The following is a 26,216-nucleotide window of genomic DNA, read 5'->3' on the forward strand; positions in this document are numbered from 1 at the left end:
CCGTCCTCGGGACGTCCTGGGTCCAGCCCAGGTCGCCCGAGACCCCTTGCAAATGAGAAATTCGGAGGAATCTTCAAAACCCAAACCCGCGCCGTCGTTCTTCATTGCGCGTCGGCGCCGGTCCTGCCCGCGAGGGCCTGGTGTGATCCTAGAGCGACCTAGGTCACTTTTACCACACCTGCACTTGGCATCAGAAACATCGGGGTGATGGAAAGGAGGCCTCGCGGTCTCTTTTCTTAAGCCCCATGGGAGAGTCGGTGCGGAGATTGTGTGTGATGACACTTTAGTGCAATACGCAGCATACCTTGCTCTGCTTCCTTCCGTTGGAGGGGAGTGGATGGTATCATTCGATTCCGATCATTCTGGTGGGGATGGCGCTTCACTTTTTTTTTTTCTCAGGTCAGTTTTTTACGATGCTCCCCTGGTTCCCCGGGGAGTGCTGGAAAGAGTTTTTTTTTTGGCGACCTTGCTGATTTGTGGGGTTGTTGACCGTGTCCCTTGAGGTCTTTAGGGGGTTTCCTTTTGACACTGGGCTTTGGTCGCTAGTGGTGGGTGGATTGGATTAAGAGGCATTGGGGTTAGATATTAGTGAAATACATTTTATGTGCCTGCCGGGTTATCATGTAATATCCTCTGTGCCGTTCTATTGTTGTAAAATATGTGAAAGTACTCTGAAGAGGACGTGAATAATTTGAAAAAGTTGGCGATGTCGAAACCTCAACCGCTGAATTGTGAATTATCGTGAAAGTCTTGGTATCCCCCCATTGTCTGGGATGCAGTGAAAGAACTATCCTCTCTCCGTTCTCTCCATTATCATAGAGTTTCATTTTAGCATATCCCATGTCCCTCCATGAACCTCGGATGGTTTGTTTACTCTTCGTCACCGATCTGTGTTGACACCCCGCGTTAGCTCGATTCCCAACTACCTATGAGACACTGAAATACAAAACTTACCTTGGGAGCCAGGTAGAACCGCAGGTGGCCACTGCCGAGACCGTACTCGACAAGGAGCGGTACCTCCTGGGACAGGTGCAGCACCACAGACGAGGACAGGTTGGAGGCCTTGCAGAAGTTGACGAGGTACTTGAGGGAGAATGTCAGGGCGACGGGTTCGGAGAGGGAAATGGCGACGTTCTGCTCGGGCTTGTCGACGTTGGTGTGCTGGCGGATGGTGACGGAGCCGTTACCGATGTCACCCTGGCATGAGAACTTGACACCCTCCTTGCTGGCCTCAATCACGACTGCGGGGGTTAGCATAAAGGTTCTTTTTCTGCCAGCCTGACTTGGCATTTTTCTCCCCAATGATATATAACGTACCTGACTCAGAGAGCGCGTTGAGATCTCTGCAAATGCGCTGGAACTCGGCAGAGGGCATCTCGACAGTAGCAGCGTACTCGGTCTCGGGGATGGCCAGGTGCTCCTGGTCAATGTCCATAAGCTTGATATCGTACTCGCTGAGGCGGTCGGTCTCGGCGCTCTCGAACATCAGGTTAACGGCATCGGGCGAGTCCTCAGCCTTGAGGGTCAGGATGTCTTCGTTCTGGGCGGCCCGGAGGACCTTGGTCAGGGAGAGCAGGTTGATGCCGAGGGCGATGTTACGGTCGCAGCGGTAGGGGGAGAAGCCCTCCGCGCGGAGAAGCATGGAGACCAGGGCAACGTGGGAGTTGTCCATGGCCTGGAGAGCGATGCCGGAGTCATTGCAGTCGAAATTGCAGTCCTGGACGAGGTCCTTGATGGCGTCGACGACCTGGTCGCAACAGTCAGTATTTTGTTCGTCGTGGGTTTGGGACACCGTATCACATACGCGCTTCAGAAGGCTGGCCTGTTCCAAACGAGCTTCCAACACTAGAGAAGGTCAATTGATCTGTTTTCGCACAAAAGGATCTCTTTGATTTTGAAGCTGGCGGACTTACTCTTGTCGGTATTTGTGTGTTTTGAGAGTCGTAGAAGGAATATGTGAGGGTATTTTCGGAACGTAAAAAGGATGTTAGAGGGGATGGGGGCGAAGACAGTGGAAGGGTATGTATTTGGGTGAAGGTGAAAGAGGCAGCAGTCTAATATAAGGATCGCGTTCTTGGGTGGGGAAGAAACGCGGTCAGTCGCGTTTGGCGATATGTCCCTTTTGGGTAAAGTTTGATGCCTCAGGCGGCAAGAAGGCAAGGCACCCTTCCATTTTATACATCCCTATAGGGGCAACCCTAGACGATTTCTACTTTCACTGTAAAGAAATAATAAGAATGTTTGCACAAGTACCTGCAGTAATATACAAATAGCTATCTGATGCCTGTCAATGCTGACATGCAAAGACAAAAAACTCCATCGCCAGAATCACTGTACAGAATAATAGCTAGTAATCACACAAAAGAAAAAAGAAAGAAAAGATCAATAAAGAGCTAATAGCAAAAGAAAACCCAATAAAACACCGCTGTCGCCGGTCCCGTCTATACATGTTGTGGGTATCAATTTGTGACTTCCAGCTGCTAGCGCTGGTTGTGGTCAAACCTGCCAAATGGAGTAAAAGAAAGTAGAAGGTCCTGTCAAAGGATCAAGCAAACGATAGAGTTTACAGCCTTATCTAGATGCTGGTTACCCTTTTGGAAGAGTGGTTCCCTGGTCGTTGCTTGATCACCATTTCCAGCTCCTTAAGCATATTAGTATTTGCATCGACCTTTTCCCGAGCAGTCGCCTGTCTAGCACGATCTTCTCGTACACGTGCAAGACGCTCATCTCGGGTCAATGAGACACGCTTGTTTCTTGATGCAGGAAGGACAACGGCTTCGAAAATCTCCTCGTCATCGTAGGTTTGGGTCAGGTCCGGCCGGCCCTCGCCGTTCAAGGCTTTGAGGGCATCGGTTGGGCTGCCCTCGACCGCTGTGGAGCCTCCCAGGCTAGGAGTGGGAGACATGGGCATCAACAACGTACTTGGTGGCCGCGAGCGGTCCACAGTACTAAGTCGGTCTTGATCGACCAGTGCAGCCTTGCCGGATTCCCACTCCTGAAGAAGGGCTCTCAGGTCGCTGCCAACCGAGTCGTATTGTGCAAGGAGAGCAGCTTCATAGTCAGCAGAGTCCGGCCGCTCAAGGCTGGCGTGTGACTCCTCGCTGACAATGTGCATTTTGGCATGCAAGGCACGGACCCCTTGAGACAAGGAACTGAACCGTCGAATTTGGGCCCGTAGATGATCCTTGCTTGGCGATGCGGAGGCGGATGGCAATGGCGATGGAGGAATATTGTCACCTGGGAGAGTTAGCTAGCTTCAAGTCATTACTAGAGTTTGATACTCACGATCTTCCTCATTCAGGATAGCAGTCATCTTTAACATGCTGTCTCCAGTCACTGCCGCGAGCTCACGCATCTCTTCAACGGCTGAACTCCATCTCGCTATGTCGGAACCTCCACCGTCGGCACTAAGAGCCAACAAACAACATAAAACGCTCTTCCGCACACTGTAGAGTTTCCCAAATAGATCCCTGAGGGCGCGCAGCGAGTATTGGTCATCATTTGTTCGATGCGATAGAGACGATTCAATTGCCCCAAGTTCCTCCAGTCCAATGTCATAAATGTCGTAATATTTGGCGAGGTTGGCCTCGTCAGTAAGCGGGCGAAGAGTGTTCTCAGATCGAACGTATCGCTCGAGCATCGAGTAAAAGCACTCTGAAACCGTTCTGCGCAGTCTCAAGCATCGGCGCGTTTGTACTTGATCCTCGAGTCGACTGATAGGGGGCAGGGGTGTGCTTCTATAGATCTAGTTAGCTTTTTGTAGTGGTCCACATATAGTTGACAGTCTTACATCCGATAGCCCCGGGAAACAAGTTCAACCTCCTGTATGAAAACAACAGAGGCCGAGGCGGCTGAATCAAAGCCCTGGGCATTTCCAATAAATGTGCCAGCTGCTTCTACAGCCTGATGACGGAGGTATTTCAACCATTGCCGTTTCGCAAAGGCGTAGAACATAACACCAAGAACCGGAACAAGGATCAGGAGCACTCCAATCTTTTTAGGATTGAGTCCCGACCCTGTCCTTGAACGACTCCAATGTAATAACCAAGCAATAGAGAAAGACGTGCAGGCCGTGACAATGGCACCTTGTATTCCGAACGTTGTAGATAATGAAGGAGGGGCTGTGGGTTGTGTTGCTGAGAGGACATCGGAGGCGGAGGTGTAGGAGGGGGCGCTGTGCTCGTTCAGCAGCTGCGATGCGACAATAACGTAACCAAATTGTTCCAAAAATCGCTCGTTATCGCTGCGCGGTAGTCGGACGTTCAAGGCAGACTAGAAATGAGGGGTTTGTGAGCGTGGCGGAAGTACCCCAAGCTGGAGAGTGGACATACCGAGCAAGCATCGTACAGTTTACCGGCAAATTCGCTCCGCGGTGTACATCTGAGATCGAGGGGCTTCGGTAGCTTGTTTCGAACGCGGGTCTGGAATTTGGAAGCCCCTCGAGGGGCAAAGTTCAAAGCACTGGTATGATCATCATCGCTTTGGTTCTCCTCCACCGGCCAACTCTCCTCGTGTCCACCTTCGCCTGGCGCGGATGTCAGTGGGTTTGCATTCCATAATTCGGGTGGGTTTGACGAACCTTCGAGGTAGTCGGCCAAGGGCGAGTTCTCATAAACGAGTGATTCCATGTTGCGGGATCATGCCGTGGGGGAAAGGAGAGCGGAGAAAGCGAAACGGTAACGTGAAACGGTAAGGCAGGCGCTTATAAAAAGGCCATACCGTAGAAGAGACGCCTGGTACACAAGATCTCGAGAACTGTGTCAGAAGGCAATGACTAGGGCCACGTTGAAGCATGTCCGGGGAAAGGAGGTCGCGGTCACGAGAGGCTAATTTAGGTCAGACCCACCTGCCGGTTCCTGGTGATTTCACGACAAGTAAGGGCGTTGACGTGGGAGATTAAGTAGGATATATCATATGCATAACTAGATCTATTCCTTACATCTACAAGTTGCAAACAACTTATGCCGATAAGGCTCGCGTGCTGCAGTATGCAAGCTATCCATGGATTTTATGCACATCCTTAGTCAGAAACATGTAAACATAACTAAGGGATCTGCATTATTCTAGAAGGGCGATCATGTTCTTTGTTCTTTTGTCATTTTTGTTCTATTACACTTTCTGTCGAATGTACATGAGAATAGGAAAATTCTTATCCCCAGCTGAAACCAGCATTCAAACGTATAGTTCTAAGCAGAAATCACCAGAAATCACAAGAAAATCGGGGCTGAATTGTTGATTAATTGGATTAGAGGCTGCCAGAGGCACTGTAAGATCGGCATCAGCGCGAGGGTACAGAGGATGAAGTGCAAATGCATGTCTGTCCCATCGTTTGAGGAGATCCCAGCCCAATTTACGCGGTTGGTTACGACGTAGGAGATCATAGGTCAAGGTGACACATGTCCCTACTGTAACGTGTTTCGGGAAGCGCCAGGAAGGGGGATATTCCACCCGGCGCTTAAACAGTCATGCGCTCAATATCCGATGGTCTCATGTGCCGGACGATCAACATTTAGAGATGTCTAGTCACCCCGCTTCAGCTTTTCCTGGCTCGCTTGCCCTGCTCTACAAACAAGAATGGCGCAACCGCAGCATATCGAACAGTCACCTTATTTGCACGCTGCTGAGGATGATGAAAACGCAGAATTTCTCTGCAGTTCTCTCGGCGCTTGACAGAAAGCAGTTGCCCCTGCTTGCGAGCGCCATTCTACGGCGCCTCCAGCCACCCTATCAAACTACCGATGCGAAACCCTCAGTCGGCGAGCCTTTGTACGGATCTTACCATGTACTCTTCCCATTGACCTTTGACATCGGCCTTCGCTGGATCGCAAAAATCCCCATTAACGGCACGGCAAGCAAATGGGATGAGTTGTCTGCCTCGGCCCTGACCTCCGAGGCGAACACAATGCGCCTGTTGAAGCGCGAGACTACTATCCCTCTACCTGATGTTTTGGAATTCTCCTCGACCACACAAAACACTCTCCGATGTCCTTACATTAATATGACCTTCATTTCCGGAATCCCTCTATACGACGTCTGGTTTGGACACCGTCTGTTTACGCCGAATTCGCGCCCTCGAAAGCATCGCCTCGGCAATGGTGCAGCTGGAAAGATTTTCATTTCAAACCGGCGGCCGTCTTCTGTTTGGAAGCGATGGCAACCCATCTGATATCGGACCTATGCGACGAGTTGATCACAAGGCTATGCTTGACCGATGTTTTGTTCATGAAGCTCCAGACGATGACCCCATATATATTGAGTGTGCGGCATCCAGCGACCCGAAAGCATACTACACCCTCATGCTCGACACACACCCCGAACAGAACCCGGTTCCTAGGGGTCTTGCAACGCTCTTGCGCCAGCTGATCAGCTGGATCCCTGAGCTGGATCCCTGAGCCCGGTGGAATGGATCCCTTCGTTCTTGCACATCCAGACTTTGACATCCAGAACTTCATAGTATCTGAAGAGGGCCAGCTCCAAGGTATCATCGATTGGGATGGGGTCGCTGCTGTGCCTCACACTCTTGACAGCGAGAGATATCCCGGGTGGCTCACGCGCGACTGGGACCCGGCTATGTACGGATATAAGGAGTCTATGGAACATGGGGTGGAACCAGAAGGTGTGTGGGAAGATTCGCCCCAATGTCTCGCCTACTACCGCGACATCTATGATGGCATAATGGCAAGACATCGTATGGAGAGAAGAAGAGGATCTGAAGCCAACCTCTGCCGAGCATCCCTCATTACGGAAAACCTAGCCATTGCGGTGGATGATCCTCGATGCCGAAATGCAATTCTGCGCAAAATGGTGCATGAAATATGGACTGCTGCGGGAGGAGGTGAGCAACCGGACTTCACGGACCTAGCCGACATGTTCACCGAGAGCAACATGGATATCGTGTTGATGGAAACGCTCCATAGGGGCTTTAACACGCTTCTGTCGAAGAAAAAGTTGTAGGGTGCGTTTGATTAGATGCTTCAGGAGAGCAGCAAGGAAGCTCCAGATCATAAATAATAGGTATTGAGCAATTTGACGGCTTGGTCGATTCTACGTGCATGCCGAAGCTCATTACGTTGTGCCTAGACACCCCCAAGGTCAAGGGGTTAGGGGATCAAGAGAAGCTGGGGTTTTATTCAAGACTTGCTGTGCAGAATAGAGAAAAGCCTGGGTGTATTTGGAGTCGGTTTTGTCTTTTCCCTTATTTATGGGTCGGATAGCTCTGCAAGCATAGCTGCCTATGCCGACTATTGAGGTAAAGCTTGGTATAAGAATAGTTGTAAGTTCATGTCTTTCGCCGCGTTGCGGTAAAATCTCCACCTTGATGTGGTCAGAACAAAGTACCATCAGCCCCGATATAAGACCACTCGCAGCACTCATTGAAGAGCTGCATCATTATATGTTACATGTATAGCTAGATCTCGGTGGCATATAAGCGAGTCTCAACTCTAGGAGTTGACCTTGCCTCCCTGATCCGTACTCGCTTTGCTGACTAAGATTAGCGAGTAGGGGTCAACTTTTAGCGCGTACGGGTCAACTGGAACCCGTGTACTCAGTGAGCCTGACTCTGAGCGTCCTCATAAAGCGGTGGCAGCTCAGATAGGAAAGCCCCACCCGGCAGAGGAAATCCACTACATAGAGTCACCTATATCTGATTGACACTCCCAATGTTTCAGGACTATACGCCAAGGGTCAGCTCCAATATGTCAACCAAAAGCACCCAGTCAGGATGGGGTGACTATCTAGCTGCTAGAAACGCCGGACTACCGTGTCTCCCGGCGGTTACGCAACTCAGCCCAGAGGTTGTGCGAATCATGGGCGGAAACCCGGGCGACATGCAACTACAAGGGACCAACACATATCTGGTTGGTAAAGGCCGGGACAGAATCTTAGTAGATACGGGTGAGGTTCGTGAAATTGCCAGCCAAGCTATTGATTAATATGAAGTTTAAGTTGACCTTGACTGACAGGGCTGTCCGATATGGCTCAAAACCCTGGTCGAATATCTTGACAAGAACCAGCTGAAGATATCCCATGTTCTGCTGACGCACTGGCATCCCGATCATGTCGGCGGTGTTCCGGCGTTACTCGCTGAGTACCCTGAGCTTACCACGGCTGTCTACAAGGCAAACCCTGATCAGGGCCAGAACCCAATCCACGATGGTCAGACATTCGTGACTGAAGGAGCCACGCTGCAAGCTTTATTCACACCTGGGCATAGCAAAGACCACATGTGTTTTGTCATGGAGGAGAACGGAGCCATGTTCACAGGTGATAATGTCCTGGGTCATGGAACCAGCGTGGCTTTGGAAGACCTAAAAAGATACATGGAAAGTCTACGGATTATGAGACATGATATGCGCGCCGGGGGCCTTAAGATTGGATATCCTGGACACGGCGCTATGATTGAAGATTTGTCAGCAAGTCTCATGGTTTACACCAGACACTGGGAGATGAGGGAGAAAAGAGTTCTCGCTGCATTTGCCGAGAGCAACGGCATGGCAATGTTGACGACGCGAGAGGTCACAGCGAGTATCTACGGGTCAGGGATGGACGCTTTGGCCGGGCCATCCGTAATGCATGTTTTATTGAAACTACACGAAGAAGGAACGATTGACTTCACTGTGGTTGGGCAAGAGAAGAAGTGGTTTATGTAGATAGATTGTCATAGCTTACATAGAATTTCTATAGACTACCTGTTCAAGTTTCGCCCACTCTCACCTACCTCGGCCACCCGTGGACCAACTTGCGTCATTGTAATCTGTTGCAATCTCCCCCGCAAGGAAGTAGCCAGCGAGGTGAGAATACCCACCGGTAACTCTGAACCATTGCTGAAGCCATTTGTCCCATTCCAGTGGTTATACCCCTCAATAAACTGCAAAATGACCTTTGCGACTTCAGAAAGTTCCCCCAAAACTAAACAAGCTTTAGTTTTGGATACGGACTCAATGCTGGGAGTATCCCAAGGCGTTATTAGACTCAGGACCGCATCATGGGAGTAGTCTCTCCTTAGCATCGCAATTGACACAGTATGGATATCGATGATACTCATACATATAGCAGAAACGAGCATTCCCACTTCAGCCCGCCCGGAGCATGAACATGCTAAAATTGTACATAGGCGATCGATGGCTGCACCTATGGCTTGTGCCGTTGCGCTGAGGAGAATGTCGTCTATTGGGTTTGAGCCCCTGAGTTGCGTGGCGGAGACTTCTAGCAATGAAATTAGATCCAAGGCGACCAATACACAGTCTGGATCGGAGTTATCATGGCTGTTTGGGGCTTGTAGTGGCGGCTGTGCTGTGCTGGACGTGTCGGGCTGATTGATTGGGCTGATTGAAGGTGAGCTGTCGGGGTTCACCTCGACTGGTGTGGAAGATGTGCAACGGTGGGAGTAGAGCTTAACGCTCTCATCTATGAAACAAGTTGTTGTTGGCGCGTTTTTCCGTTGATGTGATTTGTCGGTGGCATTTTCTTCTGGGATGGACCCTTTTGGTCTATATGGTCGGCCGACCCGTCGTGCTGGGCTATAGAAGCACGTATACCCTAGCTTGTCGCAACGTGCACAGGAGGGTTTCCCCTTTGTGCAGCGCACCTTAGAGGAAGAGCATCTATCGCAAGAATCTTTAAGCTTCGGGCTTGGTGGTACTGGTCTCGATGAGAGTGAAGGCCGAATACGATGGTCGCTCATGTTTTCGGTCCAAGTGGGTATTGACTGATGCTAGATCCCCGTTAGGTTTGGATTTATTAGAGGGACAAGCTCATTTTCATACTGGTCGAATGATTTAGTCTGTTTCTTCGTGGTTTACCCACTCCCTCAGCGTCAGCGATGGACGGAGATAGACAAAGCCGAGAAGTGACTGGCATGTTCCCGAAAGCTTCTAGCCGTTTATTATATATTATTTTATGTCGACTTAGGAAAAAAGCAGGAATCTCATGCAGTAGGAATGAAACCTCGTGTCGAATTCCCGAAATTTCGTGTTGTATCCCCGAAGCCTCACCCCTCTGCATGCTAAATCTCAAATAAGCACTAACTCCTTGGAGATACTCCATGGAGGCACTCCACTCCACCTTCGGTTAGGGCCGACTGTGAAATTTATGATCCTGTACCGAGTCTCCGAGGAAAGATCAAAAAGCGCAGATGAAAAAAAAGTCTTGCGTACTCTACTTGACTTCGTTCAGATTCGTTAGCATCAGATATAGGCAAGAGAGATGAAATGTGTATCATCCAGAATTGACATGGGTGGGTCCACAGAAATGAAAATCTCCCGCGATCATACAGTAGAACGTCTGACAAGATATCACCTTCAATTGGTGGAATAGCGTTATTTCCATCATATTCGAATGCATTCGGATCACGCTGATTTGACATTGCTATGCCATTCTCTGTCACAGGCCTAACTATTGAGGCTCTAGTCTAGATCAGCGAGCCACGGGAGGGGGATCGATAGTTTCCATGGTTGAGAATATTTTAGCCCTACATGGGCACAGAAAACAATCGTAGAATAACAGGGTCAGCAAGTTGAATGCATTAGCGTAAGGTGGCCTGTATGAAAACCTCGCAGTTCCCTATACGACCCCCACCCCCCAACTTAATTGGCCAACTGCCTTCCTTCGATGTACGTTCTGCTAATCGCCTTTCCCGCAAGAACGAGTACCAACTTAGTGTCCGAAACGATCCCTTCCATTGCTCTGGGTACAATCCTTGGGCCATGTTCTACGAGGTCTGGTCACACTAACCAGGCTACAACGCAATGGAAGTCTTAGGTCCAAACGATGATCTGTGCTTCCACAAGGAGCCAATTTCTTTCCCCACTCCTCCTGAGAATAACGACTGGGATTCAATACTAGCGCAATGTCAAGATTACGATAATATACCATCCGTGGAGATATCCGCCAGCGACAGGTTATATGCAGGCTCACTATTAGACCAAGATCTGGATCTAAATGTCAATATCAATCCTGATTTATGTCTGGATCCTTTGTTATCCACATCATCTTTTCCATCTGGCACTGTTTCCGACCTCTGCTCTCTTACAACACAACCAAATTTCAACGGCAATAACGGCTATCGTGAGCCGATTCTAGGTTGCTTCACGCTTCCCGACCATCACACCAACCCAACAGCTCCTCAAAGCCTCTCAACTACCCCCTTTGAAGTCCCGGGATCAGAACTGTCTCCATTGACAACACCCCCAAATCCAACCACGCCGGGGTTATGCCTTGCCCAAAACCGCCCTCTTTGCATTATCACCGCAACACAATCCCTTCGCTCACTCCATATCCCCCAAAGCAACTGCCTATCCCGCCAAAACGGAAGCCATTGTCAAAACGAACACAATTCTCCACGCATGTCTGGCTCAGTCCTGAAATGCAACAAAGATGCAGGAATGGCAGTCTGCAGTATGCTGCAATGCGGATGTGCCCTCCGCCCACAGAACCAGCTAGTACTGGCTATCATATGTTCGCGTCTTATTTCATGGTACCGTGCAATGATCCACACTTGCTTCTTGAACCGCCCAAATCAGTCGGAGGAGAACCAACCTGAAGAGAACTTCGCATCACCAGAGAAGGTCGTCCACCAACCTGTGACAATCGGAGATCATTCAGTCGACGACCAGACGCTGGGATGGACTATTCAAGCCCAAGTCACGCTGGGTGAGTTGCGGCATATGCAGCGCTTGGTCGAGACTCTCTCCGTTCGTATTCGGGAAACGCCCAATATGCAGCCAAATGGAAATTTGGATTTTGCGGCTGATACACAGGTCCCGTCGGTTGAACTTCCGGGACCTGCGCATGATCGCATGGTGGCGCATATGCTGGAAGAAGTTCATGCGGCTAAGGCTGATTTGATCTCGGCTTGGATGAAGGTGTAAATTTTGGTTGGTTAGGTTTGGTGATAGGGTATGCATATAGATGGACATTGGCATTTCAACAGCCTTGTGATGGGATTTATAGTTCACGGTTCCTGGCAAATGTTGTTTAGTTGTTGAGGCTTGAAATCGGTATATTTTCTGGCTTAAAATTCTTGTTTTAGCTTTTGGTATTTTGGAAAAGTAGTTGGTTGAAGATGAGGATGGCTTTTTAGAAGAAGTGGGAGAGGCCCAAGAGTCATGATTCATTCTGAGGTCTGTTGAAGGGTAACTTGGGCCTTGTAAAGTGGCTGAATATAGCTCGGGGAATTACACTCGCTCCATTTGGAAGTCGTCGGGGAATTATGGTCTGCGGGCATCACGTGTGTTCTGTGTAGGACAACCTCATGTGCCTATCCAGACGCCCTTCTTTTCGTCCGAGTTGTCAATGAGCAGTTAAGTATCCTCTGCATTGTATACTGTCTCCTTTAAGTTAATCAGTAATGTTGTCGGCTCTAAGATTACATTATAGCCCATCATACCCTTGGAAAGGATCAATCCCCTTGATACGTATTGAAAACCAGAATAGAGAATATAAGGAGATATAGCCCAAAGAGCGCGTCAAAGGAAGGAAGAGGTCGTTGTAATCCGTCGTTGGTATCGGTATGTGTGCAGTGGCCTTTGCCGCAGGCAGTGGGAGCCGGATGGCTTGTTGTGGTTGAGACCTTGGTTTCCGAGCAAAGTTTCTTCGGACAAAATCCATAATAGCATGCAAAAGAGCACAGTCCTTCGTAACTGTCATCCCCGTTCTTCGGGTAGCCTTTGTCTTTGGTGGTCTTCGGTTTTCCTTTGGGAGCACCCATGGCAGTGCAGTAGCATGTGCCAAGTGGACAATAGCCGTATTTGCAGGTGAATTCACATAGCTCTGTGAAGTTTGATGATCCAGCCCCCTCGATGCAGGTTTGCTCGGATAATAACAACTCTGGCGAGACTGAGTCTATGGTGCTTCCTGATGTTGAGCTTCCTACCCATGCATTTAGATTGGCGAGGTCGCCAGTGCATTCCTTGGTCAGAGATCGGCCTTTGACGGATACAGTCTCTTTTCCATTACGTAGAATAGTGACAGTAGTTTCCCCAAGGTGCTTGGAATCATAGTCAAAACTACCGTGGTAGACGCCAACACCGCCATCTGGTTCAAATTCCCATTTTGTGTCTTTTGCGTCGCCGCCGATACTCACCTTGACCGAAGCATTTGAAGCTAGAAGTGCCGTAAAGAACAACTTGTCCGCAATTCGAGTATCAGCATCCTCTTCGACTTGGAGCTGAGCTGTGAAGCCAGTGGTATTTCCTCCACCGCAAGAGATCCGGGGTTGTGTCCGATACCAAACAACGAGGCTTTCTTCTGTCACGGAGGCTGTTCCTTTCTTGTACAGATCAATAACATATGGAAGCTGTAGTCTCCAGCCATCGTGCGGCATCCCTCGGGCGTAGTTGTATGGTGCCTTCCCCGCGGTGAATACTCCATAGCCCTTTTCGTTAAGTGGTCCGATATAATGCGACTCGCCGTAATCGTTCCAAGAAATTATCTCAACCCACTCGGGGTTGAGGAAGCCAACCTCCACCCATCGATCATACCACAAGTCGTCTCCGTGACATACGAAGTTCTTGTCGTAGCCAGGCATATTAGTATAAAACCACGGAGAAGCCGGCATCATGTATGGCTTCCCAACATCCCCAAGGCACTGGAGATATGCGGCATCCACATAGGTGGTCATCCGTCGAGTATCTGTTGGCCAGGCAGCCCACGAGAACAAGCCGTCAACGACGCCTCCTGCGAGCTCAAGGGCAGAGTTGGCTGCTACGGAGGACCAGTCGGGGACGAAGAAACAGCGAGTTTGATTCTTGATCGCAATCCAATCATCGGCGTTCTCAGTTCCTTCAAATGTAGATACGAAAGGTTTTTCATCATGGCGATAATAAGCGGAGCTCGGGGCGTATTTCTGCAGCATGCTGATGACCTGTGCCTTTGGCCAAGCTCCATTGCCGGCGTAGTCAAAAGAGAAAAATAGATGAAAACCAAGGTTTTCTGCCATAGTGAAGGCATTTGCAACAGACTGTTCATTTGTCTGCACACCATAAGCCATGTTGAGTGCAAACGCATCGATGTGAGCCTCTTTGGCGAGGGACATGTCTTGCCTCCAATCTGAGGATCCATATATTCCAGTGTTTGCCATCTAGATGAAATATCTACTGGTTAGAAATGCTTCCATAAAGATAAGCCATGCTCACCATAAAATGCGCAAACACTGCCTTACTGGAGGCCCGCGACACTAGATTTAAGAGTTGGAAGAGGATGGCCAAGTTCCTTTTTACAGAGGATTTCGTCAACTCCATGATGATACTGGGTAAGAAAAACTCTTTCCTCTACCCTGAAGATGACTTAGCGTAAGTAAAAAATAAATAGACAGGAGAGTCAGCTCAGAGCGGATTCTGATGTACATATACCTACCGCTGCACGAGAAGCCAACTCTCGCAGGTGATACCTGCTGTGGAACAGTAGTACGTACTACGGCTTGTTATATCTCTCGGGAGTATTCCCGTATACTGCTACTGGAATTGCGTCTACCACAATGCCTTCTGTATCCGGATACTAAATCTCATAGGTTCATATCTTGTAATATATGCCACACTATCCGAGATCTCTAAAGCTAACTCCACAGCCATAAAGGTCTCAAAGTACCAAGCCTGTCATCTTCCAACCTCCTTGAGAGGATGTAACCTTACTCGACAAGGCGAGTTACAAGAAGGTCCGGAGAGACCCGATTCGGCAAGGCAAAGGTTGTTTTGCACGGGGCATGGGATGATCCGGAATATGCGCCATTGTGTCTGTAGATTAGTGTGATGGCAAGAAGATGTTACACTCACCACGGCAACTATGTACATCGGTGCATACTCCCCATTTTTTTCGGATGTCTAGATTTAACGTGTCTCACTTCAAAGTAATAAGAAAAGACGAAGTATCCCTGTTTAGGATCTGATGTCTTGATTAGACGTCTTATCAACATTGATATTTGAGTTGTTTTCGCGCCAACGTTTGATTGGTGAGTAACCGATATTTGATTGTTTCTAGTCTGGTTACCAAACAGACTGGTATGCTTTAACACTTGACTGGAGGCAATGTATGACAAGATCCTTTCTTATATCTTTTGTTTCTGCAATATGTCCTTTCTTTACTTCTAGTCAAAAGTAAATGTTCTATGTATCTCTACATGTCAATATAGACTAAGCTCTATGTTCTCCTATCTCTGCGACGCTATAAATTGCCATTAGAGACCCACTTTTGGTCTATTCGGAGCTGGCTGGACACGGCATCACGTTTTGGATGGCACAAACGTGCCGCCGTTAATGTGCAATCTCTGGCCGAAGAACTGCGCGCAGGTATCACCTCATAGTTGACAAACCCAAGTTCAAATCTGATTATTGTCATATAAATAAACATTTCTGCGGAGACAGTTGCATAGTTCAACCACCATATGAATTGAACTCTGCATAATATCATGGAAAATCCGAGCTCATACTAGACAATATCCTGAGACCGTGGGACTAATGCGTGATACACAAGATATATGTGGTGTTTATGATCTAGAGCTGTGTCACAGAATTGAGCTGCTATCAGTTATCAGAGCTGCCCTCCTCTTGTAGCCCTTGTCAAGCAGATTAGAAATATCAGTCCTCACATTCTTCCTACTATTTAATCTCATTGAATAAGTCCAACATACAAGTCGAAATTCTGAAGAGATTGGGTTAAAAGTGTCGAGCCCCTGGCACCTTGTCACGGAACGTTGCATACAATCAAGCCCAGTTGCAGCAAACGGGGTGCTAGGATCCATGAGCACAGCAGTTAGTCAAGGTATTATCTGTTAACTCTAGGGAGACTCTGAAGTAGCAATGTGTATCATATATTCTGCTGCGGCATGACCTAGAGATATTGTGAGTGCAACATTGGGGGGAAGGGGCTGGTATTGTTGGAGAATTGAATAGCTAAAGGCTTGGGATAATACCATCCAAGCAAACAGAGTACAATGTGAACCTAGAAGGTTAATTGTTTGCATGGTTGCCCTACTGCCCTAGAGTAGAAGTCCGGATCTCATACTATCCTGTGTTACTCCGATTTTTCTCCTATCCCGGTAAATCAAGCACTTCCTCTTCCACCGCCCTGCAACCTAGATATTCCATTTGCTCTATTCTGGACGCATCTGCCCGGCTTCTTCAACGCTCTTCCAAGGTCACGTGTAAATATATTGTCACGTGATGTTTGACTCCACCCAAATGCTGACATAATGATAGTTGCCCTGGACAACTGCACGTCAACAACGGATCTGGAGTATTCGACTGTTCCAGGCGCGCGATCCTCGATCGATTGACTTGCACACAGTACAGTACAGTCTATATGGGTGCTTGTTAACATCCCATTTAACCCCACCATCACGTCCCCGCGTTGAAGTCGATCCCTTGATTGACTTCACCGCTTCTCTGAACATCAAACACAGTTTACGTATCTCACCAGACATTGCAAATACATACTATCGCATTCCTATGCGCCCATAAGAAAACATACTTCTACTTCCAAGGACAACTTGGCACCATGTCTGGTTTTCTGAATGAAGCTGTGACCCCTTGTCCGTGGAAGTCGGGGTCTGCAAGATTCAGCGAGCACAATAGTGGAAGTGACACTTTTGATAGCCTGTTGGACGAGACACCTTTTGAGAACACAGGAGAGATCGAGTTCACAACCGAAGTACGCGCACCGGTTTTGACGGGTACGCGTCCCCGACGCGCGAATAAGACAAAACCAACATTCCATATCCGCGAAGAAAGTGAAGATGCGTCTGTGGGTCGCGAAAAGCGACGACGAACTGCTGAAGTCACCAAGTCATCAGTAGGCCGCAAGTCGTCGCTGCTTGCTCAGCCAGCTCAACGATTCCGCCCAAACGTCAGCTTTACTCAGGAGACGAAAGAGGAGATGCTGGCACAGCCCAAGGCTTCAGGTGTTGGGGCCAGAAATAAGAACAAATCCTCGACAATACTTGGTGACAAGGATCCAAACAAAAAATCTGCGGGAGACCCTCTGAAAAAAGGTGTTCGGCGCAACACTGTCTACATCCCTCCTGATGACACTACGGTCCCCAGGGTGTTCATGGGTCTCTTCAGTCCAGTCAAACAACAATCTGGGGCTTTCAAGTCACACACATCGGAAAACACTGAAATTAATAGCTTTGAGTCACAAATTGCCAAACGCCAGGCACGGAAGTCTTTGGCGGCGTCTGCGCGACGAGCACCACTGCAGCAAAACTTAAAGGTTCCCCAGGTGGATCCAGCAGCACCTGATATCCCTGGAACCGGTGGCGGCAAAGAGAATCTACCACCTGGGAAGTTTACGCTACCTAAGGATAAAGACCCCAAATCCAACGATATTCCATCAAAGCCAAGGGTCACTCGACGCAGAGCGACAAACGCCACTACAAACCTAACCCCCGCAACTAAACAACCTCGATCCACGACAGTTGCCACCGCAAATCAAACAACAATCAGGCACAGAGGGGGACAAAAGGAGCCACTGAGAAGAGTGGCATTTGGTGAAACACAAGGAAATGCTGACAAGGCTCCCAAGGAGCAGGTGAAACGCGCAGTGCCTCTCGGTGCCCGAGCAACTCCTTTGCCAGACAGGCTGGGTGACTCTAAGTCATCTCAGAATCTCTGGATTGATCACATCAATTCCACGCTCAGGGAAGCGAATCATCGGTTCTCGTTGCTTGCAGAACATATTGCGGAGCCAGCTTTATACGAGGACAATTGGCTGTCGCACCAGGAGACTGTAATTGGTCAGCTTGTCAATGGACTATTTGAATATTCGGATCCCAAGTTGACCAGCTACGATGCCAATGCTCTTCGACTTGACCTGCTCAATATCTACCACACCAAACCGTTTGTAGGTCTCTACAAACGCCTCCAAGGCTCCTTGTCTTGTGGTGCTCTGAGGATCCCCACGGAAACCCTCACTCGAGGTACACGGCTCCATCAAGACCTTGGTGTCAAAAGAAGATTCCTGGATATCTGGATCCAATCTTATGATCTCCGTGCATTGGTTCCAGCCTTGGAGACTGTCGTTGGTCGGCAAATCTCCGACGATTCGACTTGGCTTGTGGATGGCCTCAAAGACGGTCCAGGAAGTGCATCTTCGAAGAAAATGGTCATCAGAACAGTGGAAGAATTCTTGAAAACATTTTTGCTTCGCAATGAAGATATTGAACAACCCACAACCAGCTTCAATGATCATACGGTTGAAAGGAATGCAAAGATTTACCACCGTGTTGTTCTGCGAAGCATCATGCTTGTTGCCCTGTTGGACAAAGGCAAAGAGTGTCTTGGGGCTACTTTTCCTCGCCGGCTTTTTCAGCCCTCTTCTGACTCCAAATCTTCCGCTGATGTCTTCCGAGCTTTGCTGCGCCTACTGGTTCCATCTTGTGGTGATATCAATAGGCTGCTTGTCCACCTGAACTGCCAATTATCTCACAAGCAGCATCAGTTGCAAGAGTACAATTACAAGATCAACACCATGGCCGTCGATTTCCGAGATGGCGTACGGCTGGCTCGTATTGTCGAGCTTCTTCTCCTCTTGCCACAGCATCTGCAATCTGACCCAGATGCACCTACTCAGGTCTCTCTGCCTACTGGCGAAATCTTTTCACTGACCGAGGGCCACCCCGACTTACCTCTGTCCCAGCATTTGAAATTCCCTTGTGTGAGCCATGCAGTCAAGATCTTCAATGTCCGCCTTGTCCTTGGAGCTCTGGCCTCCCAAAATGGTGCGGCCTCGGTTCTTGATAACATTCAAGCCGAGGACATTGTACTTGGCTACCGCGAAAAGACCATCGCCCTGTTGTGGGCTTTACTCAGCAAATGGGGGCTTGCAGGCCTTGTTGACTGGGATGATGTCCGCAAGGAAATTACCCGCCTCAAGCGCAAGACTGTTGCCCAGCTTGGCTATGAAGCAGTCAAAGATGAAGCTTGGTTCTTGGATAAGGAATCACTTGGAGACGAACATTCAGGCCTTCTACAGCAATGGGCAGGCATTCTAGCAGCCTTGCAAGGACTTCGTGTAAACAACCTGACCACAAGTTTCGCGAATGGAAAGGTCTACGGGAGCATCATGGACGAATATGAACCATACATTGCTGGGGGTATCAGCGAAAGTGATACACCAAATCTCCGTTTCAGCTCCATGTCATTGGAGTCGCGTCTCAAGCAATTGGGATGCAGCTCGCAATTTGGTAAGTGGTTTGGTGCCATACTTCTGTTACCGGGCTAATACTAACGTCGTTTTACTAGCATGCCTTGTTGCCCCAGGTACAACATCACACATCCTGAACTGCGATACGACCCTTGCTGCGCTGGCGTTCCTCTGCTCCCGCATGCTTTCCGCATCCAAACGTGCCCGAGCTGCCACAGCTATCCAAGGCGTTTGGCGCTCCCACATGGCAAGGAAAATGCAGCACCGGCGTGAGGTCGCTCGGGATCTCGCAGAGAACTGTGCCGCCGTTGTTCAAGGCCGGACGGAGATCCTGGGGGCAGCAGAGGTCATCACCCGGTGGTGGCGGGAGATCAAATCCCGCAAGCAGCGAGAGCAGACCCTGCAACGCAAGGCTTTGCACAAGTCTTCTGGTCGCCAGAGCCTCGGGGTTCGGGGCCTTCGTCGGCTCTAAACGAGCTTTACTTTCTTTTAGTCTTCTTTTTATCGATACCCCTGGAGCGTTTCTTACCATCATTTGATGTATTCTTACAGTGATTTTTTTATCACCTGCCTGTTATGGGTAGGCAGACGATTTGAGCGAGTACATACTTGAACATGAACGAGATTTGTTGTGTACTATCCTATCTACTCCTCTCTATGTAACTTATGCAAAGCTACGTTTGCACAGTTTACGGTCCCATCACAGTCCGATGGGGTCCCACTGCGTATAAAACGGGTTTCAGGACGTGATTGCCGTGAACCACGATTATAATACTTATAAACCAGGTAATACTTCTTCAAGCAAAAGGGTATTATGCATCTATTTTGCAGATCATCTATATTGGATCCTTGCGATGAATCACCGGATCTATACTCCCCATATCGGACGTCCCATCCACGTCCTGCCTATTACTCTCCATATCGGTGCTCACCCGACTTGTCGAAGCCATGGCGTTAGCCCCCTTTGATATCGTTGACGCCGCATGATCACTATCAAGCTCTCGAAAACCGGTTTTCTTTCCCCGCATCGACTGTAGGTGGTGGCTGGATCCGGCGTAGGGCTGCGAGTTATATTTCGAGGCGCCACTCCTGGCAGTACTGCGAAGGCCTTGCACGAGTGGATTGAGGAGTGGAAGAGAGCCGCAAATGATAGCCACATCGAGTTCGAGGCAAGTCCAGATGGATTCTTTGGCGCTAGATGCTGCTTGATATTAGCTGCGTTCTTAATATGCACTGGAATGTGAACTAACAGGCAAGGTCGGTGACTTGGAAATTGCGGAATTCAATCAAGCGCATTAGACTGAATATACAGACGCTGCCAACTGTCAGTAAAAGGGAGCTACTTTTCGTTATGTGGAGGGGAGCCTTACAGTCCACCGAGAGAAAACACGATCATTAACGCGATCTTTTGCCGAATGTTGATCTTCAAGTTCCAGAACACAGGAAGAGGAAGACAGAGAATGATAATGTCTTCAATCAATGCAATCGATCCCATGGTCTGGAAGAATTGAACTTGTCCCTTCATGCAGTGTCCGTCCAAGTCTTTATCGTAGTAGTATTGCACCGGTATGCATTGGAAGGTATTGACCAACAGCGCAGTGACGGCCCATAAAGCGATGAATGCGATCAGGCAGTAGGAAATAATGGTGTATGCACGGATGGAGCCGAAGAGACGTTTAATAAAGACGACGATCGAGATCTTAACGAAGGCCATGGACGGGGCCCAGAACTTCTGTATCATCCAAGATCCCTGCGCGAGATATTGTTAGATTTCCCATACTCGTCTCAAGGTCGTAGTCGGTAGGTCAAGACATACAAATTGAATGCGCAGCCGTTCATGTTTGGGGAGTGATGCGACCGGCAGACCGACGCCGTTGAAGGCGGCTTTGATAGTTAGTATCCTGTCGAGAGGAAGGGGGGGATGCTCACTGTCTATTACAAAAGCTGTAGCACAGTAAGAAATAATCAAACCGGCACCCATTAGATAATCTTCCAGCAGAAGCCCTAGGGCCTTCATCCGCCTGCAGTAGAGGCGTAACAGGTAGATGATGGTCGCCACCGCAGCCCCAATGATCGGCACAATAGTGAGGACATTTTTCCAATATGCATTCACTTTGTTCGCCATCTTCGGAATGAGAAAGATAGAAAATATCTAATCTCTGAGATCCGAGACCCAAGACCGAGGGCTTAGATTAAAGGGGTCATGGTATTATTATCACACTCGTATATATTAATGCGAATTCAAGCTTTGCGCGCGCAAGAACTCTAAAAGAGTCCGAGACCGGGCCTTCTCGACGAACAGGATGATCGGCATTTTACCATGTAACCATCGGTCGTGGTAGATCCAATGGCGAACAGCCTTGGCCTCTCCGGGGTTCGTTTGGATGTTGAAGTCACCACGAAAATTCTGTTTCGCTCATTAGACCTATTTCAGAGTGGAATATAACCAAATCCTTTGCGACCAAACGCCGGGAGAGATATAATGGATTAGTCTCTGATTAGTCTCAGATTAGTCTCACAGGGTCAGTCTGATTTAATTATCTAGCAGCCAATCATATAAGACATTCGGTGTTTCTCACCTAAACCAGCCTAATTCCACCGCGGAAGATATTGGCCCCCATCTTGATGAAGTTTAGTTTCTCTTAGTGTCTCCTAGACCAAGGTTAAAGAATTCTCGCTGTTCAATTGCCGTTCTTCATTTCTAAACTCGGAGCGATTGCGCCTTTGTGATCTTTCATTCACCATCGCCAAGTATGGTGCCTAAGTTATCCGGGCCCTTGCTGGCCTTAGTAAGCTATACTGTTGCAAAGCAATGCACTTTGGATAACTTCAATGCAACCGTTGGAGGACATGTCCAGCCTCTCACTCCTTTCTCCTTGCCCTGTTTCTCCAGCTACAATGGCAATTCGGTGGCTCGCGATGATGCCGCCTGCGCTGTCATTCAGGCGAACTACTCGGACCCATGGCTGCGGACCAACTCTCCCAGTGGCTATATGAACAATCAGGATGAGATGTGGGCGTCCGATCCCACCGATCAGTGCCTCCTCGACAGCAGCGACCCCACGGATCCCCTGGCGTACGCAGATGCCGACTGCCGTCAGGGCAACCTTCCCTCTCACTATCTCGAAGTACAGAGCCCAAGGGATGTGATTGAAGCTTTCAAGTTCTCCAACTGTTCTGGCAAGCAGCTCGTCATCAAAAACAGCGGCCATGACTATCTCACTCGCAGCAGCGGACGTGACACGCTGTCCCTTTGGACCCGCAACCTGCGATCTATGCATTATAGTCCGAGCTTCACTCCCAGCGGCTCCAAAAACACCGCTCGATACAACGCTATCACCGTCGGTGCCGGCGTCAACTTCGACGAGGCGTATGAATTTGCACAGGAGCACAGCGTCACCATTCTGGGTGGCTACTCGAGCACCGTCGGTGTCTCAGGCGGCTGGGTCCAAAACGGCGGCCACTCCATCTTGAGTCCCGTGTACGGTCTCGGTGTTGACCGTGTCCTTGAGTACAAGGTCGTCACTCCAGACGGTGTCTATCGCACCGCCAACGAATTCCAGAATCCCGACCTTTTCTGGGCCCTCCGCGGTGGTGGTGGCGGAACCTTCGGCGTAGTCCTCGAAAGCACCCACCGCGTCGAGCCTGCTATCCGCTTCGTCTCTGCCAATATCAAGTTCCCTGCCAACTCCACCAACATGCTCCCATTCATGGATATCATTGTCAACAACACCCTCAAATGGGGCAAGGAAGGATGGGGTGGCCACATCACCGGTAACACCCTCGTCAACGTCTCTCCCTTGCTCTCTGTCAAAGAAGCCGAGGTCTCCCTAGCAAGCGTGATTGCCTACGCGAGAGCAAACGGCGGCTCCGCCACCATTGAGGAGTTCACCTCCTGGTACTCTTTCTATGATAAATATGTCAAGACCAGCTCCGTCGCCGTCGGCGTCACTCGCTTCCCCGGAAGCCGTCTGATCTCCCGCTCCGTCTTTGAGACGGCCGAGGGCCGCTCAAACCTCATGAGCTTCTTCGAAACCATCCAGTCACTGGGCCAAACGCCGTACATCCCTGTTGTCGGACCGGTGTTGTACAACTACACCGAAGGCTCGACTAGTGCCGCTCCCGCCTGGCGTGATGCTATCTGGGAGTTGGGCTCTGGGGCTTCCTGGGCGTGGAACAGTACCGTTCCCACGCGCAAGAAGACAATCGAGTCCATTCAGAACACGACTGCCATTATTGAGGGCATCACGCCTGGCGGTGGTGCGTACAGCAATGAGGCAAATCCGTTCACGATCGACTGGGTCGAGTCGTGGTGGGGTGATAATTACGAGAAGCTGGTGAGCATTAAGAAGAAATATGATCCCTTCGGTTTGTTGAGTTGCTGGAAGTGTGTTGGCTGGAAGGAGTCGCAGGTTGCTGATTCTTCCTATGCTGCTCTTCTCTAATTCTGGAATCTCCTTGCTCCGTTTGATGTACCATATAGACTTTACACCATGTACATACGTATCATATAGCTAGACTGAACAACAGCAATGCGGTTTTGGTTAACTGCGTTATCAACAGTATAGACTTCGCCATTCACCCAATTGTAGTCACTCGCCCAGAATGGCGTATGAAGCCTGCGTTAGCTCAAGATTTTATCTATTAATTTGACGTATCTATATGATTCCGCCACAGCCATCACACCTGCCCAGGTGGGCAAGTCCCAAACAATGACATCATAGGGCGCACCAATATAACAACCACATCTTTTTGCCCATTAGTCTTCATTTCTACAATCACAGCCATCTACTCCACTTCATCCTCTGTCCAAAATCTGAACCAAACATCTCTCGATCATATCCTCTCCTGTCCTTTCGATCCACACGCAAACAAATCTACCATGCCGATCGACACATCCTCTCAAGACAAAGGCGTCACCGGCGCAGCCAAGTTCGTGACCTCCACACTTGGAAACACAGTCGGTGGAGTTACCCGCACGCTGGGCGGAGTAACTGGCACTGCAGGTCGGGGTATCGGGGATACCATCACCGGCGCGACGGGAAGTACTGGCGAGCCGGTTGGAAATATGCTTGGTAGTGCGACTACTGGGCTTGAGGATGGCGCGAAGCGCGTTGCTAAGGGGGTTGAAGATGCTGGGAAATGGAAATAAGGGATCGGGTTTACTTTTTTTGTTTGTATATAATATTGTTCGAGGCACGTAGTCCTCTCTTGTAACTATCCCCTCCTGGTTGCAACTTTTGCTTCTCTTTTGAGTGGAGTTTCTTTCTTGCCTAGAACTAAAGCTATACCCTCTCGGTCTCGGGGCTTTCTTTCTTGTTTAAGTCTCCTTAAGGGTGCTTTTCCATGCCTTTAAGCTCAAGGCTTTGAAGCATACCTACCTACTGAGTGTTTGATATCAACCCCGTTCTCCTTTGAGCATATGAATATCAGAAGAATACTCTAAGGGGGATATATCTGCCTTTTGGGGATGTAGGCTGGAGATTGGGGAAATATCTAGCTCCATAGAAGGATAAAAATGATCTCATACAACCATAGTAAGGAACGATCATCCCCAACACATGGTTTGTGTAACAGAGTATTCCAGGAACCCACGCGATATCAAATACCAGCGTGGGGTAGAAACCATCAGAACAGTTACAGTATATCTTGCAATGCAAATACATTCAATGTAAACGAAGATCAACAATGACATCCGAATACAAGGTCCGGGTTGCCAGTTCAGGAAGAAATGCACCGACAACCACACCTCGTATCCAACTCAAACCACCAAATCAGAAGCAGAAAGTGGTGCCAATAACTGACCTTCAATTCCATCATCCTGCCTTATGACCTCAGCGCCGAAATGCCTCATATATCTCTATCCTTCCGACTGCAGATATAGCATCATACCGCACAACGATCGTCTTCGGATAAATGAAACCCACCACGCTACTTCCAATAGAAATTTACATCCCCCAGGGCACGGTCACCGCATTTCTCCATATCCCCCTACAGGGCAAACGCTGACGTACATGCTACTGTATGTCATAGATGTCAAACCCTCGATCTGACGTGTAATCATCCCATCTCGGGAGGGACCGCTAGTGCCCAAGACAGACTGTAACCAAAGCACAGGCTACCATGGCAACGACTAACGCGTATTCAAAATGTGAGGTTTACAGGAGTGACATCACCGGTAGAAATCAGCATCGACATCTCCGTGGACTATAGTATAGGATACTATCCTACACTACTCGGTGGCTGGATTAAACATCCCACATACTATATATATCCAGCAAAACAGAACCAGCCCTTCAAGCCCCCCTATACTGACACCGCCATTTACCTCCGCCTCTTCCAAAGGCCCCAGCATAAAAGACACTCGTCATAAGCAGGGGATTGGCGGGATTGACGGGATTGGCGACGAATGACAGCACCTGGCGCGATTACGTAGGCAGGGATTCGTCTACTGTAGCTGCCGTTTCTGTCGATGATCTTCGAGTGTTTATGGTTTGGGTGATTGCGATGGACACCGTCTCTCTGCCGCTCACGTCTTTACCTATGGAATCCACGTCTCTGGATATGTGATTCGAAACGTGTTTCAGCTATCCCTGCCATCTGTGCCTACCGTTCTAGAAATGATATCACTGTCTATATTACAATGCTGCGATCAACGGTTTTTGTTTGGACTTGTATTGTAGGGCTTTCCGACCGAGTTATTCACGTCATTTACATGTATGGGTAAAGTTGAGTTAACGCTGCGAGGGGTTCTTGGGGCATGGGATGTGCACAGCGGCTGATGACACTCTTTTGCGACCGACAGAGTTTCGTGTATCAGTCGCTGGTTGTGGCACGTTCACCTGGTACTATATCTCCGTGTCCTCGGTCTGTGTCCCGTGGTAGGGAGCCCATGTTGCTGAACGGCATCTTCATTGGCAAGTCAAAAGGACACCCGATGACCAGAGTGTTATCTGTGCGGGGAGAGGGGTTGATGTCGATCAACTTCCAGAAGATTTGGAAGTCGGCTTGGATGTAAGTAAAGTATTGAAATCGGGGTGAAATAATGCACAGACAGTAATCGTCCGAGGACTTCCTCT

At 49.1% G+C, this 26,216-nt stretch overlaps 9 protein-coding genes across 9 annotated transcripts; 6 read left to right on the top strand and 3 right to left on the bottom strand.

Moving 5' to 3' along the window:
• Positions 1-870: 870 nt before the first annotated feature.
• N7446_003269 (uncharacterized protein) lies at positions 871-4,628 on the bottom strand (the record flags this gene model as incomplete). The annotated part of the gene is made up of 10 exons (XM_058512018.1): positions 871-888; positions 955-1,241; positions 1,318-1,747; positions 1,805-1,845; positions 1,914-2,073; positions 2,591-3,237; positions 3,286-3,737; positions 3,791-4,272; positions 4,332-4,525; positions 4,580-4,628. The coding sequence occupies 10 exons, from the start codon at positions 4,626-4,628 to the stop codon at positions 871-873; spliced, it is 2,760 nt and encodes a 919-aa protein (XP_058377554.1).
• A 998-nt stretch (positions 4,629-5,626) lies between these two features.
• N7446_003270 (uncharacterized protein) lies at positions 5,627-6,954 on the top strand (the record flags this gene model as incomplete). Its single annotated transcript, XM_058512019.1, has 3 exons — positions 5,627-6,036; positions 6,080-6,326; positions 6,394-6,954. 3 exons carry the CDS (start codon positions 5,627-5,629, stop codon positions 6,952-6,954), a joined length of 1,218 nt encoding a protein of 405 aa, XP_058377555.1.
• A 743-nt stretch (positions 6,955-7,697) lies between these two features.
• Positions 7,698-8,651, top strand: N7446_003271 (uncharacterized protein; the record flags this gene model as incomplete). Its single annotated transcript, XM_058512020.1, has 2 exons — positions 7,698-7,901; positions 7,965-8,651. The coding sequence occupies 2 exons, from the start codon at positions 7,698-7,700 to the stop codon at positions 8,649-8,651; spliced, it is 891 nt and encodes a 296-aa protein (XP_058377556.1).
• A 2,097-nt stretch (positions 8,652-10,748) lies between these two features.
• On the top strand, positions 10,749-11,870 carry N7446_003272 (uncharacterized protein; the record flags this gene model as incomplete). The annotated part of the gene is made up of 1 exon (XM_058512021.1): positions 10,749-11,870. The coding sequence occupies one exon, from the start codon at positions 10,749-10,751 to the stop codon at positions 11,868-11,870; it is 1,122 nt and encodes a 373-aa protein (XP_058377557.1).
• Positions 11,871-12,400: 530 nt separating this feature from the next.
• On the bottom strand, positions 12,401-14,035 carry N7446_003273 (glycoside hydrolase family 71 protein; the record flags this gene model as incomplete). Its single annotated transcript, XM_058512022.1, has 1 exon — positions 12,401-14,035. The coding sequence occupies one exon, from the start codon at positions 14,033-14,035 to the stop codon at positions 12,401-12,403; it is 1,635 nt and encodes a 544-aa protein (XP_058377558.1).
• Positions 14,036-16,491: 2,456 nt separating this feature from the next.
• sha1 (putative calmodulin-binding protein Sha1) lies at positions 16,492-19,609 on the top strand (the record flags this gene model as incomplete). The annotated part of the gene is made up of 2 exons (XM_058512023.1): positions 16,492-19,177; positions 19,236-19,609. 2 exons carry the CDS (start codon positions 16,492-16,494, stop codon positions 19,607-19,609), a joined length of 3,060 nt encoding a protein of 1,019 aa, XP_058377559.1.
• Positions 19,610-19,973: 364 nt separating this feature from the next.
• N7446_003275 (uncharacterized protein) lies at positions 19,974-21,262 on the bottom strand (the record flags this gene model as incomplete). The annotated part of the gene is made up of 5 exons (XM_058512024.1): positions 19,974-20,338; positions 20,388-20,452; positions 20,508-20,887; positions 20,954-21,021; positions 21,067-21,262. 5 exons carry the CDS (start codon positions 21,260-21,262, stop codon positions 19,974-19,976), a joined length of 1,074 nt encoding a protein of 357 aa, XP_058377560.1.
• A 628-nt stretch (positions 21,263-21,890) lies between these two features.
• On the top strand, positions 21,891-23,582 carry N7446_003276 (putative isoamyl alcohol oxidase; the record flags this gene model as incomplete). The annotated part of the gene is made up of 1 exon (XM_058512025.1): positions 21,891-23,582. The coding sequence occupies one exon, from the start codon at positions 21,891-21,893 to the stop codon at positions 23,580-23,582; it is 1,692 nt and encodes a 563-aa protein (XP_058377561.1).
• A 437-nt stretch (positions 23,583-24,019) lies between these two features.
• On the top strand, positions 24,020-24,289 carry N7446_003277 (uncharacterized protein; the record flags this gene model as incomplete). The annotated part of the gene is made up of 1 exon (XM_058512026.1): positions 24,020-24,289. The coding sequence occupies one exon, from the start codon at positions 24,020-24,022 to the stop codon at positions 24,287-24,289; it is 270 nt and encodes an 89-aa protein (XP_058377562.1).
• Between the last annotated feature and the right edge of the window lie 1,927 nt (positions 24,290-26,216).

Source organism: Penicillium canescens (assembly GCF_028828765.1).
Source record: "Penicillium canescens strain IBT 15451 chromosome Unknown utg000002l_segment0_segment0, whole genome shotgun sequence".
Taxonomy (NCBI): domain Eukaryota; kingdom Fungi; phylum Ascomycota; class Eurotiomycetes; order Eurotiales; family Aspergillaceae; genus Penicillium; species Penicillium canescens.